Consider the following 22,268-nt stretch of genomic DNA (forward strand, 5'->3'; position numbering starts at 1 on the left):
TGTCTTAGATCCCAGCTCTTTAATGCGGGTTTTGCTTGTTAGATTGTCCAAGGGATTGGAGTTTGATAAGGAAAACCTAGGCTCTTTCACCTAAGGGATTAGGGCTAGAGTGTTTTAATGGATTGACTTTAGTAAATTGATAGAGAGGAGATGAAATTGGTTTTACACAAGAGTGCATTGGTGAAAACTAACCTTAGCAATGTCATTTCATATCATTTCTAGTCTTTTCCATTTCTAAGTGTCTTCAATACCAAAGTCCAAACCTTGTAATTATGTATGAATTTATGTTTCTGCACTTGTTCTGTAAATTGATGTTATGTTCTTGAGTCTATATGAGTTGTTAATCGCACAATTCTCTAGTATTACGAGTCTCTTGGGAAAACGATACCCGGTCTTACCGGTTTATTACTTGAACGATTCGGTACGCTTGCCGAAATCGAGCCCAACAAGTTTTTGGACTAACAGCCATGGTCCAGGGTCAAGGTTCCAGGGTCCAAGGTCCAAGTTCCAGGGTCTAAGGTTCAGGGACCAAGGACCAACGACAACAGACCAGGGTCCAGGGTGCAGGGTCCGGGTTCCAGGTTCCATTGTCCATGGTCCAGGGTCAAGGTTCCAGGGTCCAAGGTCCAGGGACCAAGGACCAGTGTCCAGGGTCTAGGTTCCATGGTCCAGGGTCCATGGTCTAGGGTCAACGGTCCAGGGTCAACGGTCCAAGATCAAGGATCCAAGGTCCAGGGTTTAATGGTTTATGTTAGGATTAGGGTTTTGGGTTGTCAAGATTAGCATTATGGTTTATGGTTAGGGTTTAGGGTTTATAATTACGATTTAGTCTTAGGGTATAGGGTTAAGGGTAGGGTTTGGGGTTTAGGCTTTAGGCTTTAGAGTTTTGGGTTTTGGGCTTAGAGTTTTGGGTACGGAATCCATGGTCCAGGGTCCGGATCTAGGATCTAGTGTCCAGGGTACAAGGTTTAAGGGTTAGGGTTTAGGGCTTAAGGTTTTCAAGATTAGCATTATCGTTTATAGTTAGGGTTTAGGATTAGGGTTAGGATTTTGGGTTTTGGGTCTAGGGTCTAGGGTCTAGGGTCCAGGGTCCACGGTCTACGGTCCATGGTCCATGGTCCAAAAGGCCACGGTTCAGGATCCAGGATTCAGGGTCTAGGGTCAGGGTCAAAAGATCCAGGGTCAGGATGCAAAGATCTAGGGTCCAGGCCCAAAGATAGGATTGGAGGAAGAAAAAAATAAAAGGTCCAAACTTCAAGTAGCCATCGGAACGCTAAATTTGCCCTTGATGAGTATAATATGTTGCCTCGTAAGATCAGGTTTCACGGGTTAATTCAATGCTCCATGAGGCACAACACTCCTTCCCGCAGCTATATAAATGAGTGTGCCCAGGGGAACTTCACTAACTAGGAAAATTGGAATCAAATGCAGCCAAGAATCAAGTAGATATGATTATAAAATAAAAGTACTAAATCAAACAAGAAGCACTACAATAAAAGAGAGACATTAATAGCATGCTCTTTTCAACACACATATGTTCATGGGAGTGTGACCTACCAAATAAAGCGAGGGACCTACATCATTTAATGATGACATGCCTGTGAATTTTTCTAAATAAAAGAAAGCGTTTAGAAAAGACTGGTAGTAGCATTCCTTCACAAAATAACATGAATTCATAGCTAAATGTCTTCAACTACAGTCAACATATTACAACGTGTTAAGTTTCTTCGTTTTTCTCTCTTCCATATACCATTGCTTTAAAGTTAACTCTAACTACTTAGTTCATGTAGGGGTGGGGTTTGTCTTCGGTAATATATGATGGTAGTGAACAAGAACATGTACGCACCTCAGAATTCTTGGGTGCGCTTATTCCCTGCACTCATAGCATATCTTATGTTATCAATGCTACTGTTTTATTTAAAATTTCTCTTTGCCTATGGAAAAAACTTTAACTGGTCAGTCTAGAGGCCAAAAGAGTTAGCAGCCTGTGAAAGCTATCTTTCACTATCTCAGTCCCTGGATCCACCAGGTGACCCATAAAAATCAAGAAAAAAAAAAAAGAGGAATGAGAAGAAATATCAATTAAAGGAATTTAGAATGTTTATAGCAAGTATATTTATACTACAATTATATTATACTTATTTCTTCTATTTTGATGTTCAAACAATAATTTATACAGGCAAGTTAAGTCATTAATATCAAATGTTAAGATTGTACAAGCACCGAATGATAGACAAATATTCATATTGAGAACATATTTTTGACTTCTCAAGTCATATTCTTCATTTCAGAATTCCCCAAATATGACTTGGATGGCTTTTAGGTTTCATAAAATACTCAGGTTACATCAACTGAAAATGAAACTGCCAATACATGACAATCCCTCAACTATTTTTCATTAATATTGTGCAATTGGTACCAAAACATTGGGGACAAAGTTGGTTTCCTCCTATTAAAGTGTCAGTTTTAAAATTGAGTGACTCAAAGTAAATAAACATTGATTTCTAGAACTTCCAATGTCATGTCATTCTTCAAAAATGAATTATGCAAAGGACTGACAGAAAAATGCCGAAATATTATTAGTTAGATCGACGTCTTACAGGAATATAAGATGGCAAAGATGAGCCAGTAGCAGAATCCCTTCTACTTGGCATTGGTAGCTTAATTTAACTACAATAAACAATCAATGAAAGTAATACGAGTACAACAAATAGAACAGTAGGAGAAGACGTGACCTTGACATTCTTTAAAGTTGAAATAATAGCATGGGCTTCGTAGCTTATACTGTTTAACCACAAAAATTTCCCTTCAATTAATGCAGCTCCTAAAGTCCACGAAATGTCACCTGGGCCAAATACCACTTCAACATCACCAAGACAGAGACCATAATCAATCAATGATGCCATATAAGCCACCTGGAAACAAAATTGTCCAGCATAATTTGGATTTTCAGAAACACTGCTCAAACCAGACCATAAATTTGAACATATTTGTTTGCCTGACTCCCAAACCATTGTTAAGTTGGTTCTTGGGCTCAAATTTAGCTTGTTGTGGACAAAAAAGAAACCAGACAACGCATGAAACTTGGCTGGTTGTGCAACAGCTGTTAAATTAAGTATATCAGTGCCTGCAAGGTAAGTAATGAAACACAGTAAGTTCCTAGCAGCACATAATAGAAACAAAACTTTTAACCACCCTTTCTTCCATGTTATCAGGGAGCTAGGACTGTGCAATGTCAACACTTACATAGAGAAAAGGTGGACTGTATGACAACCTTAGTCATCAAAAGTGATATAGTTTCACACAATCAACAAGTGAATTTTTTGGTATGATCATAGAGAGGATGCAATAATGTTTCTTTATTGTTTGATCTACTTTTCATTTTTACGATTTTACAAAGTAGCGTTTTGGAGAACGGGTGAGAGGTTGAGAAAATGAAAGTAACTACATATAGCCACCGGGTACAAACCAAACCAACTGCTAAAAATTTGCCATGCTGAAATTATTATAAGTTTCCATTAACATGTATATTCAACAGACTTCAAGAAGACCAAGAGAAAATTTCATAAAAATTGTAAGGCGTGAATTAATAAAATAAGAAAACTACAATGCAAACAAATGATTATACCCTTACCAGTACCAGAAACTAAACTAGCTTGGCAATTTCTGCTAACTGTCAGATGTGACACTTTGGAACTCGGGTTCATAGCAGCACCAATAGCTAGTTCTTTGCATTGCTCCCAATTAGGTTCTCCAGTAAGACGTAAAGAATAAAGTTCACTTTCCTGGTCTTGGCTGTGATTTTTCTCATAAATGGAAGCCAATGCAGAGCAAGAATGGCATGTATAGTTTTGTACATAAGTTGATAACAGACAAGGATGTCTGAGGTCAGAGATACTGGCAGTTCTTTCCTCACCTTGATTGTTTCTGAGCATAAGAACTGTCCTATCAAACGCTTCATTTAGGCCAAACGCAGGAAATGAATATACCATAATCCGATGCTCCATTCATCCGAGCCTTGATTTCATCACATGCACATCATCACCAGCAACATCTATCTCTGCCACAATCTGCAACGACGAGCCCCCAATATCAACAAGTCCCAAAGTGGGAGACTTGGGATAGTTCTCATCAAAGGTGCCCATTCTGTAGTTCAAAGCCACCCAGCCATAATAAGCTTCCTCCTTCCCACTCAAAACCCTTATCCAGCTCTTGCTCATCATAAAGCTATGGCCTTTCACAACAGCCTCAATATCTCCCAATACCCTATCAGCGTCCTCCAAGGCGAGCCCCCTCAACCCAGCAGTAGCCAAGACAAAAGCAGGAGTATTGCCGCGCATTTCTCGCGGCACCACTTGCTCCGCCCACACAATGAAGGGCTCCAAAGCCTGTCTCACTCCTAAAGAATCATTAATAAAGTTGTGTAACCCGGGTTCAGTTTGCATACAGTGATATTGACAAGAACCTTTCCAAAGTGAACTCCTCTTCGTTGTATTATCAGGATAGGAGTGCAGCAACACTGGCAAGTTCCCTTTGATTGCTCCTTTCACCCCTACCATCCACTCATACACATTCACCCGTGTCCCAGTGCTTCCACAATCCACAACCACAGTGTAATACGACGACGCATTGAGTTTTCCGGTTTCTGACTCGAGATAAAAACCCAGAAACAATAGCAGCATCACCAAAATTACTAAACCGAATTTTATAAGCCATTTGTGTTTGGCGATTCGCTTGTATTTGGAAGGGGATTTGGGGACTTCCATCAGAAAAATGATGTAATAGTCATATGAAAACCCCTTTTAATCGAGTTTCAAAATCGGGTTGAGGAAAACGCGTACTTGGTTGAGATGAGATCTACTTCACTAGTTGTAGCAGCTACTACTGAGTGCATAATAGAAGATGAATTTACCAGAGCTGTGGCTGTAGAGTTGCTGTAGTTTGATCCGAAATTATCTGATGGAATTTGGAAAACTCAAAAACTGCTACTGAAGTGGCTATGATCACGATACTCCGCAACTTTCAAATCTCTTTTCTTTTGAGATTGCTTCGTGACTCGATCCTGGGAAGGTTTTGGTTTTTAACGAGATTTTGTTAGTGTTAAAATAACAAAATTCTAAACCGTAAATCACATTTTTAACAAGATCTCATATTACCGAAAAGCGAATATTATACATACACATATTTATAATTTTATAGTCCACGAAAAAAACTAATAATTTTTAAACATACAAACACAATAAAACTTACCCCTTTTTTTCTTTATTTTTCTCTTTTTGGAAAAAATCACTGTTTCGTTATTTTTAGTGAAAAAAAAATGTATTTCTCATGACAGATAATTTTTTTAAAAATAATTTATATTTTGTAATTATTTATTGATGACATAACATACACATAGATTTACTATTTCAAAATAATTGTCATATGGTTACTATGCAAATACATAATAAGAAACTATAGTAACATGTACAATCGACTATTAAAATAATTTATGAGAATATTACTGATTGACATTTTTTTGTTAGTGTTCATTATATACTCAATTGTGGTTTTCCTTTTTCTTAAAAAAAGTTACAGTTCAATCATTCAAATACAATTCAGGTCATTTATATATTTTTCTTTTCATTTTCATTACATTCAACCTTAACCCTTCCCACATTGTCTACACTTTTAACTTTCCATCTTTATGCATCTTAACCCTTTGTGCAAATTATATATTTATTCATCCTATTAGTTTCCTTTAACGATTTTAGTTGGTAATTGGTTTACAAATGATGAATTTCACGTTTGGATGTGATCATGATTTTATATTTAACTTAATGTGAAATCAAATGTAAACATTTTCTTTACAATTGCTTTATTAGATTATTAATTGTTTATTACAAAGTCATACTTCTTTATATGATAAGTTTAAGATTAATTATATATATATATATATATATATATATATATATATATCTTTACTTTTTAAATAAAAATTTATTGACATCCTTATTTTTATATTTGTTTCATTTTTGTTTTTAAGAGTATAAATTTTTGTCTCATCTTTATTAGTATATATCAAATAATAGGTATAGAAAATTTGATATTATCAAGGATTTAATTTATACAATTGAATATTTAAAATTTAAATTTAAATAATCTCGTGTAAAAAAAATTAAATAAAAAAAATTAAATATATATTTCAACAACTGTTTGATTTAATGAAAATATTTTTTTCCTAATATATATTACATCATTTAGGGTTCACTTTAAAGGATTGATTTGAAAAAGAGTAAGTGGATGGATTTGAGAGGATTTCAGAATGAATTGATTGTTGTTTATTTGAAGAGATTTAGAGATGAGTGAGAGTGGATTTAGAAGTAAAGTTTGTGAAAATTAGTATAAAATTTGACCATGTGACAAATTAAAAAAATTGTTTAATTGATAAAAATTGAAGATTACCAAAATACTCGTAATAGTAAAGTAATATAAAATTGTAATTGTTAATATTATATATAATTGTAAAAATTATTATAAGAAGAAAATAAAAATAAAAATTAATTTTTAAAATGAAAAAAAATTATATTATTATTATTATTATTAAAACCATAGGGGTAATATAATAAAAGTACAACACTTCCCTTCAAATCTCTGCTAATACGAGAGATGTGAGTTGATGAATGATCTCGTTTTTCCATCCGCAGCATCACCTTCATTTCCTCTAAAGTGAACATAAAAAATCTTGTTTTTTCATCTTCTTAAATCTCATCTACACTACAATACGTTCAAGTGAACAGAACATTAAACCTGTTAGATAACGTAAATAAATACATAGTAGATATTTCTCTTGTAAATAATTATTAAAAATCACTCATCTAAATAGGATCCACAATCATAATGATTCACAATCATAAGATCTATAATCATAGGATATGATTCCTCTTGTTTTAATGTATATATTGATACTATCATATCAATTAAAAGCACGAGATAATTTCTAACAAAACCAAACCAAATAAAAAAAATGTAATCAAATTTGTGGTGGAAGAAATAATATATTTAACATAATCTTTGTGAATATTGAACAAATTAAACAACAAAAAGAAAATGAGAAAGTTATATGATAACAAATAATATGGGTCTTTCAAATTAAACAAAATTAAGAACAGGAGAACATAATAAAGATAAGTTTATTAGGTTACTTTTATAAATGTTTTAATAATTTAAAACGGACACAAATATTAGGTGTGAGACAAGAAGCATAACAACGAATACGAGAAGTCAGACACATGTACTATAAGTATGAGTATGAAGAGTTGGGATGAATTTATGTTCTGTGTTCCTGCTTAGTTATCAAATAAGATTTTAGGTTTACTAATTATAAATTAATATAGGATAATAATTTAATGATTCATTTTTATTTGGATAACATGTTTGTGATTCCCGTTTTAAATAGGATAAAAGTGATGATAAATGTATATAAATAAAATAAATTGTATACACCAACTTGATATTACTTATTTAGACTTTATTTAAAAGATAATGATTTCTAACTTTCATTTTTGACAATTTTTTAACTTCTACGTGTTAGACGAATATTTGTTTTAGGATTCCACACAAAATTTTATTAAAAATGTCATGATCATTATAATAAAAAAATGTATTTAATTTTTAATCATTATGATTTTAAGTGAGATTATGGTAATTAAAAACATATCACATGAATATTAAAGTGTAAATGGAGTCCACAGTATATTTCAAAAGATAAATACAAATATGCTTAGTGAAATCATCAATAATTGAAAATAAATTATCAATACAAATAAGAAAATAATTGAAAAGATATTACAACAAAAAGGTTTCAAGGATTTCTATGAACTAATTTAGAAGCATGTCAAGTCTTACCATTACTGTTATTAAAGAGAAGTTAAACTTGCTTGACCAAATGGCGTGAGTCAGAAACTAAATTTTATTTTATTTAAGGGAAATAGTTACATATTTAACTATTAAAGGTGAAGGTTGACTAAGCTCACGGTGCAAAACATTAAAGGTATTGGAAACAATATTAGTGTGGGCCTGTTCAGTAAAATAAATAGAAAAAAATATATAAAAATACTAAGAAACATATTGACGAGGAAAATATATAAGTCCAATTTAGCTTCTCTGGATTTTTTTTTTCTCTTTTATATGCATTTAAAATATAATAATTCACACTAATTTTGATATTTTATTTATTGTTTGGAATTGGGACCATCGGATTCATAGTTGGAACAGTCATGTGAACTGAGAACATGTTAGATTTAGGTTGTAAGTATCATTTCAATTTTTCCAAGATAATAATACTTCAATCTATTATATTTATTATTGAATCTAAACATTTCTAAAATAAAATTACATTCCTAATATAAAAACAGATAATCAACTAGGTAAGAACCTAAATAATAAGGTATACCTCCCGGGAAAGATATATATTCAATTATCAACCATATATTGTTGAGTTACTTTAGTACTGTCAAAATGGGTTGTAACTCGCAAGTCAATCCGGTTCATCACGAGTTTGAGCCAGATTGGGTTGAAAAAAAATATAATTTTTTTATGTGGGTTAGTTTTCAACCCGACTCACTTAGAACCTGGGTTGAATCCGTGGTGAGCCAGGTGGCTCACCAATCCACCTAATTTAATTTAATTATTTATTATTTTTGTGTTTCAATATTATTAGTTAACATTTTTTATTATATTAAATGAGGATAAGAAAAATATGTTTCTAAGAGAGAAAAATATTATAAATTTATCTATTTAAGACTCTAATATTATAAATGGATAAGTGATAGAAAAGTTATTAATATTCAAAACTTATTTGTTTGTCTTTTGCTTAAAAAACTTATAATTAAGTGAGTCAACCCGTTTAACCCACCAACCCGTGGTGGGTCGAACCGGATTCGAATTTTTTGAGCTCACTAATAAGTGAGCCGAGTTGGGTTGACTCACTAAATGACCAACCCGTGATGAACCGGACCGAATTGAGTTGGGTTATCCGTTTTGACAGCTCTAGTTACCTTAATCACATAGTTAACTAGAGCATTTTCAGCACATGCAATAATTTCAATAAATTTTTTATTTAATTTGAGTTTTATATTTAGCTTTATAATTTACTTTATTTTAAATATATATTTTTCATTCGATTGAATCTCAAAATTTTGATAAATAGAGTTAATTTGGTTAATTTCATTAAATTGGTGTTAAACTATTTAGAAGTGTAACTTGTCAAAATATACACTTCTATATATGAAACCTTTCTAATTTTTCTTTTGTTTTTTTTTTTCTTTCTCCATTCACCTTCTTCTACCTTCCTCCACATTGTCCCACCTCCCTCTACCTCTCATTACGTTTTATGTTGAAAAGTTTTTTTTTTTTTTTTTTTTCTCAAGTTAATTATTACATGGGGTGAAATATTTCGAGTGAGGAATATTTAGGATTTTGAATTGGAAAAAAAGTACCCTTTGATGTCACGATGTTTTATTTATTTCTTGTATTTTTTTATTCAATTGAATCTCAATATTGGATACATAAAGCCACTTTGGTTTGTTCCATTAAATTAGGGTTAACATTATTTGAAAGTGTTACATGTTAAAATATGGATAATCTTGTATCTTGGAACCCATATGATTGTTTTGTTTGCTTTTCTATTCCTCTTCCTTTCTCCACCTTCCTTCACGTTTCCCACCTTCCTCCACATGTTACGTTGCAAGTTTGTTTCTTTTTATTTTATGGAGTTAATTATAACATAGGGTGAAAGATTTCGAGTGAGGAATATTTAGGACTTTGAATTGAAAAAAAAAATACTCTTGTGATACAATGATGTTGTATTTTGTTCTTATATTTTTTTTATTCAACTAGGTCTCAATATTTGATAAATAGAGTCAATTTGTTTTGTTTTATTGAATTGATGTAATTGGAAGTGTTACATGTTAAAATCTAGATCATTTTCTTGAAACTCTTATGATTTTTTTTTTTAATTTTTCTCTCTCTCTACCTCATTTTATTTTGAATTGTTTTTTCTGGAGTTAATTCTTATATGGGGTGAGAGATTTCGTGAGAGGATTATTTAGGACTTCTAATTGGAAAAAGTGTCCTTTGGTAGATGATGTTCTATTATCTAGAAATGGTGCAAAACGAATATACAATGAAAAACACAGTAAAGTGTGGAGGGAGATGAATAAAGGTGAAGGGAGAAAAAAAACAAAAATAATAAAATTAGAGGAGTTTCAAAGTAAAAAAAAAAAATCTAGATTTTAACATATGATACTTTCAAACCGTTAGTCTTAATTTAAAAGAAAATACTAAATAATCCTATTTAATAAATATTGAAATTTAATTATGTAAAAAAGATAATATAACACCAACCTTTGGAAACAAATTATTAATTAAACTATTTTCTTTTTCTAGTGGACGTCTTGAATTAACAAAGAATTTTTTTTAAATATAAATAGTATGAAATATTACGGCAAGAGTTTAAAATAAATTCAAATTGTGTTACTAGGGAATTCATTTTAAGTGTAATCCAATCGTTAAGAGAAAAAAATATGTATAAAGTAAATCAATCTATTTAATAACGTATGAATCCATTATAGGTGAAATAGATTATAAACTTTTTCTTAACAAAATAAAATAAAATAAAATTGAGTTGACTTGACTTGTTTAAGCTTAAGTCTATGGTGAGCCTTTAAGGTAGCTTAGCTTGATATTCTTAATTACAAGAATTCACAGTTTTGTTTGATTTATTTTTCATTAAATACTCATTTTAATCAAATATACAATTTGAATTTAAATTTAACAAAAAATTTGAATCAAACCAACCAATGTTTTGTGAACTATTTTTGTAATTTTTGTCTTGTTAAACATTTTCTAAAAAAAACATATTAAACATTTTGTAATAAAAAAATTAACAAAACAAAGAAAAAAGAAGAGATAAACATGTCATGATTTATTTTTGTATGATTGTTGTTATATTTATGATTTCAATTTTTTTCCACATTTATACATAAATTACATAATCTTATAGTTAACAAATTACAACACAAATTTGCTATTTTATTTTAGAAAGCATAAATATATTGAAAGTAAAATACAATCAAATTAACAAACTGAGAAATTGGAAAATTAGTGATCCGTTTCGTCTTGTCTAATTGCCTCAGTAAACCATCTTTTTGAAGAATTAATGGTACATTGATTGGAAGACATGCCCCCTCGTATACGCCACTTATCTTAGTTGCCCACTAGCATCTTATTATTTAACATATATTCTATGATTGATTAAAATATATAAAAAATCATAAAATAAAAAAGTCAATAGATAAAAATTTAAGTTTCATAAAAAATTAAAATTTATAATAAATTTAATTCAATAATCATACAATTTAAAAAGTTGGTGACATTTCTATTTCTACCAATAGTTTTGGTCAACGAGTCTTTTTAAATTGTAAGTGATAGTTTACATTCTATTCTTAATTGTTTTCAACGTGCATGTTGTGAACTTTATCATTTTTTTACAAATAGGAGTGCTGGTCTAGTTAAAATGCATCACATGAAAAATTAGAGGGTTCTCCTTCCTTTTTTTTATTTACAACTCTACCCTTATCAGAAAGAATATTTTACTTTAAAAAAACTGATCCATTTAATGATTAAATTGAAGCACCAGCCCTGCACTCCTTTCTAACTGAGTTCAGCCTTATCGCATTTAAGATTATTTTGTAGATCCTACACCTCTTCCTCCTCCTTGCCTCTCCTTGCCTCTCCTTGTCGCATTTCATTTCAAGTTCACATTTTTTTGTCCTCCCTCACTCCTCTCCTCGTCCATCATAATCAATTTTATTTGTTTTTAAGTTTTTTTGGTGCAACAATGTAATTTTCTTCTTAAGGGCAGATTTCCTTAAGATCATGATTTGAGTGTGATAAAATATGTGTTTGTTTCGTTTCTGATCTCTGGACCTTAATCGCACTTGGAATTGCAGATCAGGCGCCGTCGCACATGGAACTGCGGACGCCGCACATGGAAGTGCGGTTGGGAGGGATGAGAACCGCACTTGGAGCTGCGGTTGACGGGTCGCCGCATTTGGACCTGCGGTTGGCGTGCACTTGGAACTGCGGATGAGGCTAGCCGTACTTCGACCTGCGGTTTATGGTGGCCCCACTTGGAGCTGCACCACTTGCTTTTTTAGGGTTTCTTTAATTACTTTATTTTCTTTTATTATATTTAATTAAATTTGTTTAAAATTTATAAATTGTATTTCTTTATATTATTTATTATTTTTTATATTTATTTATAGTATTAAATTTGTTTTAAAAATATATGTATGAAATATTATGTTAGTATATTTAATTTATTTTGGTTAATAGTTTATATAGTTTTTTTGTTAACATTTTATATTTATATATTTTGTAAATTTTATTTTTATGTTATATTTTATGATTAAATAATATTGAATATGTTTTTGGAATATTTTTCATTTTTTGATTTGTTTGTTATTTTATTTTAAAGTCAAAAAATAAGAAGAGAGAAGGGGGTGCATGTAGGATAACAAAAGGAGATTTAGGGTTGTTGGTAGTTACGAAATCATTAACTCATCATTAATTTTTATTTGATTTTAATAAATAAAAGACAAATGTGTAAAATGAAAGGTGCAGGAAGAAATGGGTGAAGTGAAGGGAGGATTGTTTCAATAAATTATGCATCATCCAATCAACATTAACGTAAAAGCTCCCTCGATTCATGTCTAGATTTTGACAAGGTATCAAAATACATAAAATCCAAGAATAAGGTTGTTACATATGGGGTCTTGACGAGACATTATTGGCAACACAAAACTGGTGAAAAATGCGGACATCAAAATTTCTCGTGGCGTGTCATGCCAATCACGAATCAGTGCTGCATTAAAACGCTCTTGTGTCTACTCAATGAAGAAGTTGTCCATGCTGTGTAAGGTGCTAATTGGTCCATGATGGATGTATTAGCTTGTACTTTATCTTCATGCAAATCAAGCTCCTTTGCAAATGAATCAGACTATCATATAGACAAGACAGACCCAAATTATATATATTAATGAACAATGACAAAATTAAATGCTTAAATGCACGGACCGAAAGGTTAACATTAGTATAAAGTTCAATCAATGGCATATAGTGCACCATTAATCTTAACATTCAAGATAAAAGACACTTTTTAAATTAATAGCTTCCAAGTGCCAGGGATGGATTGGAGAATAAATTAATAGCTTCCAAAAGCACAAGGTTCCACCACTACTCGAGAGTCAAAAGGACTCGCGAATCAGCTTCTTTCTCTCAGAAGATACAATCAGTTCTCCAAAGCAATTTTGTCCAAGACACCTCAGAAACTACGTTTTCATAACCACTTTCAACACAAACTCAAATTTTTGTTTGTCATATAATAAGAGACTAACCAATAACTTATTTTGTTGCATACCTAAACTCCATTGGTTGCCTGACAATACATTCCAGTAACATCCAGTGAGAATACAACTTCAAAGTCAGCCACAATTAACAGATGATCTTGATTTAGAAATCGTGCTCTGTTTACTAATTTGTAAAAGACAAATTTAAACTAATAAGTTTAAAATTCCATTCTTTGCAGCATCTGAATAACTTGCACAATTGTGGAGCATCTGATACGGGTTTATGTTGTAAAAGCAGTAAGAACAAACTTGTCTTCAGGATAGCAAATTTCATGTGGTCATTTTGCTTAAAAGAATCTAAAAAATTAAGGAGTCAACAAGATAGAAGTGTTTCATTTGATGACACTTAATTGCATACCTACGATAATATATTATATAATAGATGAACCAAAGTTAAATATAAAACTGATTGCTTCATCATCCTCCACTGACATGATTGACTATTCCTTCTCTGCTGAAAACTGATTGCTTCAATTATCCCAACACAGCATCCGCAAATCAAATTCTTTTCAGACTCAAACTCAACACGGCAACCAAAGACAACAGCAAATGGAAAAAATAAAATAAGCTCCATTTTATTCCATATCAGTTAAACACTCAAAAGCCATCAGAGAAACATTTACATGATCAGGCAAAACTCATCTCACTAGTTTAACTCCTGAGACAAAATATTCAACATCCAAAACTAATCTTCACAAGCAGTAAAAATGAAAAACAGACTGAGTCTAATCTACATACAGAACCTAAGTGAAACGTTTACAACCAGATTGACTTTGAAACAAATCAATGTGAAAGTCACAGACTTCGCAATGTGTGATTAGTATAAAAATCCTTTACACTTATATACGAAAAAGGATATAATACTTAATTACAAATTACAGGTATATAATACTTATTCATCATTCAAAATTGACGAGTAAGGCAGAAAGAGGAAGGGCAAGGGGATTATTATAATCCATAGCTGCAGTGCAGTAAGCATATAGAATGGCTTCATAAATCTAAATTTTGTAAACAATTGTTAATTTGTGACACAGTTCAACAATCTAGTTCTGCCTATAAGCAATGTAATTGGCTAAAGCAACTAAAGGAGCAGCCTTGACAGGGTCAAAGCCAGAAAGCTGATCCTGAGCATCTTTGTTCAATTTGGCAGCAAACTCCTTAGACTTCTCAATCCCCAAAAGCTTGGGATAAGTAACCTTATCAGCCGCAAGATCCTTCCCCGCAGTTTTCCCCAATTCCTGAGAAGACTTCGTAACATCCAGAATGTCATCAACCACCTGAAACAACAATCCTATATACCGGGCAAACTTCCTCAATTTCTCAATCTCCTCGTCCGTTCCACCGCCCAGGATGGCGCCAAGGACCACCGCGCCTTCCAGCAGGGCCGCCGTCTTGTGGAGATGGATGAACTCCAAGCGTTCGAGGCCAACGTCGTCAAGCCCCTCGGACTTGATGTCGACCACCTGCCCGGCGACGAGTCCCTCGGCGCCGATGGCTCGTGCGAGCTCTCCGAGGGCGCGGACGATGCGAGGGGGGGAGGCACCGACGGTGGCCCCGGCGATGTGCTCGAAGGCAAATGCGAGGAGCGCGTCGCCGGCGAGGACAGCGACGTCCTCCCCGAAGACCTTGTGGTTGGTAGGCTTACCGCGGCGGAGGTCGTCGTTGTCCATGCAGGGGAGGTCATCGTGGATGAGGGACATGGTGTGGATCATCTCGACGGCGCAGGCAGCGGGCATCGCGGTGGAGGCGGCCCCTCCGACGAGCTCACAGGCGGCGACGCAGAGGACGGGGCGCACGCGCTTCCCACCGGCGAGGAGGGAGTAGCGCATGGCCTCGTGGATCCGCAGCGGCTCGCGGAGCGGAACGGCGTCGTCAAGCGCCTGGTTGACGGCGTCGGCTTTCTGGACCATGTAGGACTTGAAGTTAAACGCCGGCTTCTCTTCCGTCTCAACAGTCTCCTCTTTGGTGAGCACTGCGGAGACTGTGAAAGGCGAGGAGGAATAAAGCTTATCTCTTGGGCGTTTGGTAACGATGAAGGAGGGAATGGGGGAGTTGGTGAGGCCGTGAAATAGAAAAGTTGGGGATCTGGATCTGGTGAAGCTGGGGTGTAGCCATGCGTTAAAATTAACGGCACTCATGGTGGGGGTTGTGAGAATCTGTTTGGTTAGGGGAGTTAGATTGAAAGGTTTGGGCTTTGGTAAGAACTATGAGAGTTTATGCATTGCATTGGGGTGGCTTAACGAGTGTTGGAGGGAGGAGAGTGGGCGAAGGAAAAAGAATAGAAGGGGTGGTGAATGGCGAGTGGTGAGTGGTGAGTGGTGAGTGGATAAGCAAAGGGTTCCACTTGCACCAATTACTCAATTACTTTAGATTGGTTATTCGGATCTTAGGATATGAGATGAGATTCAACTACAACAGCAGAGAGCATAAACTATCATCTATCTATATATCTATCTATTGCCTACCTCCATTTCACTCCCTTTATGTTCTGTCACCTCCTTTCACTGCCTCGTGTCAATTCCATCAACTTTTTCTCCATTTCTTTTAAACCAATTTATTTCCTTTTATTTGACGTGTGATTCCACTTATCCTATACTTGCAAGAAACCACAGCAAAGGGGAATGAATATCACTCATTCATCTTCTTTTCAAATACCAGTTCATTAAATATCCCTATATTTCCTCATTCATCAATACGTATAAAATGCTTTATATTATTAATTATGAAACCTTCCACTCTTAATTATAAACGAAAATAATCAAATAATATGCTATCTTTCTATTTAATTTTCTTCTTTTTATATGGTTTGGTGTAGATGTCAATGTTATTCCCTGTTGTCCACAAGTTGAAACATTGTTTTCATCCTAATAACGTCACCTTATCCACCACTGGCAGTCTCTTTGTCAATGGCATTGGCTACAAAAAGAGACAGTGCTCATTCATCTTTTTGCCCAGCATTGTGAACTTCTCCAAAAACATTTATATTGAAACGCATCCAAACACAAATTAATATGTATCCCAAAGTAACATGTCATGAAACAAAAATCAAGTAAATAAAGTCACCCAACTCTATAAACTACTAGCTTCTCCAATTAATTATTTAAAATTACTTTATGTGATAACACACACAAATATATATATATATATATATATATATATATATATATATATATAATTTAAAAAATTGGGACCATGAAACATAGTATTAGGTTCAAATCAACCGACCTAACATTTTCTTAATTTGTTTTTAATATCGAAAGATGTTGATATTCACCTAAGTATATTCATTATAGGCTTGAAGGTGTCCAATATAATGTGGTCATAAAAAAATGTATAAAAAACAAATACTAAAAACATTACAACAACTTAAGCATGAATGAAAACAATTAAATTAAGAGTATGTTATTTCTCTCGTACCTTGTGCCTAAGTTTTAAAGAAAAAATGTGTTGAAACTTTCTTGTTAGAAGAAATATAATATGAAGAAATATAATCTTAAAGCTTTGAGTAAAGAACCTCTAAAGCTTCTTGAACTCAAAGAACACCTGACTTTTTTTAATTATTCTTTTAAAGATTTTATATGAATAATTTTGTATTATTTATGAGAAAATTTTAGTATAGATTTGCGAGATGCAACATGTTCGTTTGAATAGATTTTCAAAGATGAATTTAAATGAATTTGGATATATCTACTTTTCTGGTCACCTAGTAATAATCTAAGATTTGGAGTGATTTCGTTTGAAATGTCATATTTGTCCTACATACTTTGTAAAATACCATGTTGAAGATGAAGAACAAAGTTTGAAGAAGGAGTTGAAGAAGAGTTGTATTCGGTTTTGAGGGCGCTGTATTCAGTTCCCATTTTCGGGTAATTGGTTCTAGTTGAAAGAACAAATGCATCTGATGCTTGTATTCGGTTCCCGTAAGCTTGTATTTGGTTTCCATGGTGATTTATTCGGTTCCACAAGCCTGCACACCTTTCCTTCATGCTTCCCTCTATGCGCTGATGCGTTTCCAAGGTTGGTGGTAAATTGTATTGTGTAACCAACATACAATGCTTACTATCTTTGAATTTGTTATTATACTATGGTATTAGAGCATCTTTGCTTGAGGTACAAAAAACATGATGCTTGTGTCTTATAAATTATCATCTATTACCTCAGGAAGCTTCCTTACTACTTATTCACGAGGGTATTAGAAGTAACTTCCTGTGTTGAGGAATAATGACGGCTAAGCATCCAAAATACTATGTTAGGGACTCGTTAAATTATATTTTAAAAATAATTATTTTAATTTACTAAATTACCACTTTTTTATATTTTTGAATTAATTTTTATTTTTTAAAACTTAATTTTTATTTTTTTCTCCTTATAAACATTTTTACAATTAAATATAACGTTAACAATTATTATTTTATATTACTTTTATAATTAGGGACATTTTGGTAATCTTCAATTCTACCAATTAATTTTTTTTAATCTATCACATCGGTTAAATCCTATACTAATTTTCACAAACTTTACTTCTAAATCCACTCTCACTAACCTTCAAATTCTCTCAAAAAAACAATAATCAATTCATTCTCAAATTCATCCACTCATTCTCCCCAAAATCAATCTTGTAAAGTGAACGCACCCTAATAGATTGACGAATATGAAAATGGATGATAGGGCATCATAATGAGTGCACTTTTTGTTCTTTGTTAATGTCTATCGTTTTTTTTACTTACTACTTTGGAGATAATTGTAGTCTTCTTAAGTATATGTAATAATTTCTATCATGATCACAAGTAGTCAAAGTTTCACAAAAAGCCTTTGTCCCTTTTTCTCCCAAAGAAGTGCACATTCACATACCATGGTTTATGTAAAGAGAGAAAAAAATTCTCTCTATTTTCTATTATATCTACATCGACTAGTTTAAAACCCACTTAATTTAGAGTATATATTTGGGTGTAGACATCACCTTACAAGCCAATTTTGTGGGGTTGAGTTAGGCTTAAAGTTCACTTCTTAACATGATATTAAAGCTATGGTTAGAGCCTATCCTAGCGATATTTGTTGTTTGTTAGACATGTTATTCCACCTGCTATCGGGCCATTATCGGACCACCCATTAATTTTTAATCTCACGCTCGAGATTATGTTTATACCTCGACATGAGGGGGGTGTTGAAAGTCTCACATCGACTAGATATAAGGTCAATTTATATATATAAGTGGGTGCAAACCTCATCTTACAAGCCAATTTTGTGGGATTGAGTTAGACTTAAAGTCCACTTCTTAACAATATACATTTCCTCCATTATCAAACTTTTATACCCAATAAATCTACCTTTTCATATTTATATTTGATTTGTTTTCTTAAGAAATTGAAGAGAAGAGAATTAGGTTTCCGATGAGAAAATATCATTTAGGAAGATAAATTATGTATCAATAGTTACTACTTATCTTACTTGCAATCCCTTTATTCCTATTATTTTCACCTCGCTAAAATATTGATTACACCTATTTCCTGCTTTTATTTACAACATTTCTTATTCACAGTCTTAAAATTGACAACTTTTACATATTTGATCAATAAATCTAATTCAATGTTTTTATGTATGTAGCATGAAAATGTATGATATTAAAATCAAAACCTTGATACAATAATGAAAATGATGAACCTTGGATGTGTGATAAGGCAAAGTAGAAAAATGAGACAAAAGAGAAAGCAACGAGGAAAAGTAAAATCATGGACAAAAAGAAATTTTATTAAGAAGTAATGATACATGTATAAATTTTTTTACATTTATAAGTGAATAAAACTATTTGGGTTTAGGAGGTCGAGGTCAACTCTTATTCTTGGTCCATTCTTCCAACTCCAAGCATAGGTCAAGATTCTTCTTTCGCTTCATGCTTACATGTTCGATCAAACTAGGGAGTTACTTCCAAAAGACACTCCAATGCTAAAGTCAGTAAGAATCCTGTAGTATTAGCAATAAATACGTAATGAATGTAAAGAACCAACCACAATACCTCAAACATGTATTTATAGATTTTGGAATGAGTTTCAAATTAGCATCGGCCTAATTACAACCCAACTAGTAATAATCTTGCTTAGCTTTAACGTAATTGTCCTTAACATTAATCTTTGTTTAAATCGACCACTCGATTAATCGGTCGACTCTTTTGGGGTTTCAAGCTAATAGTTTGTTTCAATGAGCACATGAATCCCGAAAAATTGCGTGTCCCACTTTCATCGATTATAACTTCCTGCAACTGCCACAATTACGAAGTAACTGCCCACGTAGTTAACCATTTCAAATTGAGCAACTACATAGAAATCCTATTATCCTACTCAAAACGTGCGAAACCTTCTCGCACTCAAAAACCCCTTTGCATATCAAGGTGCAAGGATATGTTCAGGCTTGGGGGGCCTGTGTATAGTATGACTACTCAGTCAGTAGAAGACTGGACAATTCTATCAACCTGAAACCCCAAAAGAGTCGATTGGTTAACCGAGCGATCTCGTTAAACAAAGATTAATGTTGAGGATGATTACGTTAAAGCTAAACAAGACTATTACTAGTTGGGTCGTAATTAGGCCGATGTTAATCTGAAACCCATTCCAAAATCTATAAATACAAATTTGAGGTATTGTGGTAGGTTGTTTACTTTCATTATGCATTTATTACTAATATTGTCTGATTCTTATTGACTTTAATATTGGGTGCCTTTTATAGGTAACTCTCTAGTTTGATCGAATGGTGTAAGCATGAAGCAAAGGAAGAATCTTGACCTGTGCTTGGAGTTGGAAGAGTAGACCAAGGAGAAGAGTTGACCTCGACCCCATAAACTAAAACATTACTAGACAAATAAAAATAACACAAAAAAACAACATAAAAGCTAATAGCCTTTCAAACTGGATGTACAAATCAAACATTCCTAGCTTGGAGAAAATATTTTTTTAACATAATAAGAGATAAAGATTTGGTCAGAATATCTACTAGTTATATGTTGATGGAAATTGAAAAAAGTTTAAGAACACTGATATTTTCTCTAATAATGTGACAATCAATTTCAATGTACTTAGTTCTTTCATGCATAACTTGATAACTTGATTTAATGCAATTTGAAGCATAACTTTATTTAATGTAATTTGAATGACAGATTGGTTATCACAAAAAAGTAGAACATGTTCTTTGTAGATGACTCTCAAAACACTTAACAAAAAAATAAATCATTGTCTTTCACAAATGGTAGTAACTGTATATTCAATTTTGGATTAACTTCTCAAAATAGTCGATTGTTTCTTAGAATACTAAGATATAGAAAAGTTTTCAAGATATATAATGCATCACGTGAGTGACTTTCTTATATCATGTTTATAATTTTGAAAATATGAGAGTTTTCATAAATATTATTTATAAATATATTTATGACTTCTTACCATATTATATATATATATATATATATATATATATATATAATTTAGTAAAATATTTTGAATATTTGTAACAAAATGCAAAGATGAAAAATTTAGTCGCTAATTAAAGATGTTGAAAGTTATCTTTAGTATGAAAGGTGTAAATTTATGGAAGGTATTTTGATGCTAATAAAAAATGAAAGTTCTAGATATATCTTATTGATATGATATATGTGTCTTGAAAAGATATATAATAATGATTTGATAGATGATATTAGAAAAATATATATTAAAATATACTTGTTATAATTGTGAATTGTTACATGAAGTACATTAAAGGAGTACAAAATGTAGATAAATATGAGTCCACGTATAATCTTATATGAAAAGTCGCAAGTTGATGAATGAGAGATGGACACAAACTAATAAGGGTTTTAATGGTAAGGTGTTGAATGATTGTTAAATAAACTAAGGATAATTTTTCATATCAAAGTCTAAATCTAACCAAACTTGTGTACTATGAAAGCTACGAAACATTTTATGATTGATGTGAGAGTATATCCTTTTTAGGAATATTATCCATTCATGTTAATGTGATTCAAATTTGAAGGATAAAATCATTGTCGTGATATGAATCACTTTACAAAGGAAAAATATGAATTATACAAAAGTTAAAAATTGATTCAAATTATGATCATAATTTCATATAAATTAACATGTGAAAAATATTTTATAAATTTTCCACATATATAGTCATAAAGTGTATTTTGAGATGTTTAAAACTCGTGTCCGAACTAAAGATTTATTTTCACAAAACTACAATTTTAGGAATAAGAATTGAGGTCCACGTATTACAATGTTTTGCATAACTCTTACATTGTTTTATTACTAGTGTACCTTTTGTATATATAGGCTTACCTTTGGGGAAAAGCCAACAAAGTTAAGTTTTTGTAATAATATGGTCAATAAGATTAAGAAAAAACTAGTTAGATGGAAAGGTAGGTTCTTATGGCAGAATATGTCTAATTAAGTATGTTTTTAAAACCATCCCGTTATTTTACTATTCCTTCTTTAAAGTTTCATCTAGTGTATGCAATGCTATTATAAGGTTACAAAGAGACTTATTATAGTAGTATGAAGCAATGGATAGAAAAATAACATGGGTAAAGTGAAAGAATATTTGCAAATCTAAGGAACAAGGAAGGTTGGGTATCAACAACATTAGGTTATTTATTTTATTGGCCTAGTGAAAATGGAGGTTGGTTATGGAAGATGATGGACAATGGAGTTGAGTTAGTGGAATGTTAATAAATGGAAATAGTGTGAGTGATGAGGGAGAACATGGTTTGAGTGTGAAAAACCACATATATCAACATTGATGGTAAAGTTAGAACTAAGATTTCCAAATTTGAAA

At 32.4% G+C, this 22,268-nt stretch overlaps 2 protein-coding genes across 3 annotated transcripts; both read right to left on the bottom strand.

Moving 5' to 3' along the window:
• Window positions 1-2,536: 2,536 nt before the first annotated feature.
• LOC108335474 (probable apyrase 7) lies at window positions 2,537-5,082 on the bottom strand. 2 transcript variants are annotated; one of them, XM_017571496.2, is made up of 2 exons: window positions 3,635-5,082; window positions 2,537-3,127 (listed from the first exon to the last, which is right to left on the bottom strand). In XM_017571496.2, the coding sequence occupies exons 1-2, from the start codon at window positions 4,005-4,007 to the stop codon at window positions 2,667-2,669; spliced, it is 834 nt and encodes a 277-aa protein (XP_017426985.1). In that variant the 5' UTR covers window positions 4,008-5,082; the 3' UTR covers window positions 2,537-2,666. Both variants share the same exon structure in this region, with proteins under 2 accessions (XP_017426985.1, XP_017426993.1).
• A 9,329-nt stretch (window positions 5,083-14,411) lies between these two features.
• On the bottom strand, window positions 14,412-15,897 carry LOC108323772 (geranylgeranyl pyrophosphate synthase, chloroplastic). The gene has a single exon (XM_017556506.2). The coding sequence runs from the start codon at window positions 15,587-15,589 to the stop codon at window positions 14,495-14,497; it is 1,095 nt and encodes a 364-aa protein (XP_017411995.1). The 5' UTR covers window positions 15,590-15,897; the 3' UTR covers window positions 14,412-14,494.
• Window positions 15,898-22,268: the final 6,371 nt, after the last annotated feature.

The sequence above is a fragment of the Vigna angularis genome, chromosome 1 (assembly GCF_016808095.1).
Source record: "Vigna angularis cultivar LongXiaoDou No.4 chromosome 1, ASM1680809v1, whole genome shotgun sequence".
In the NCBI taxonomy this organism is placed as follows: Eukaryota; Viridiplantae; Streptophyta; class Magnoliopsida; order Fabales; family Fabaceae; genus Vigna; species Vigna angularis.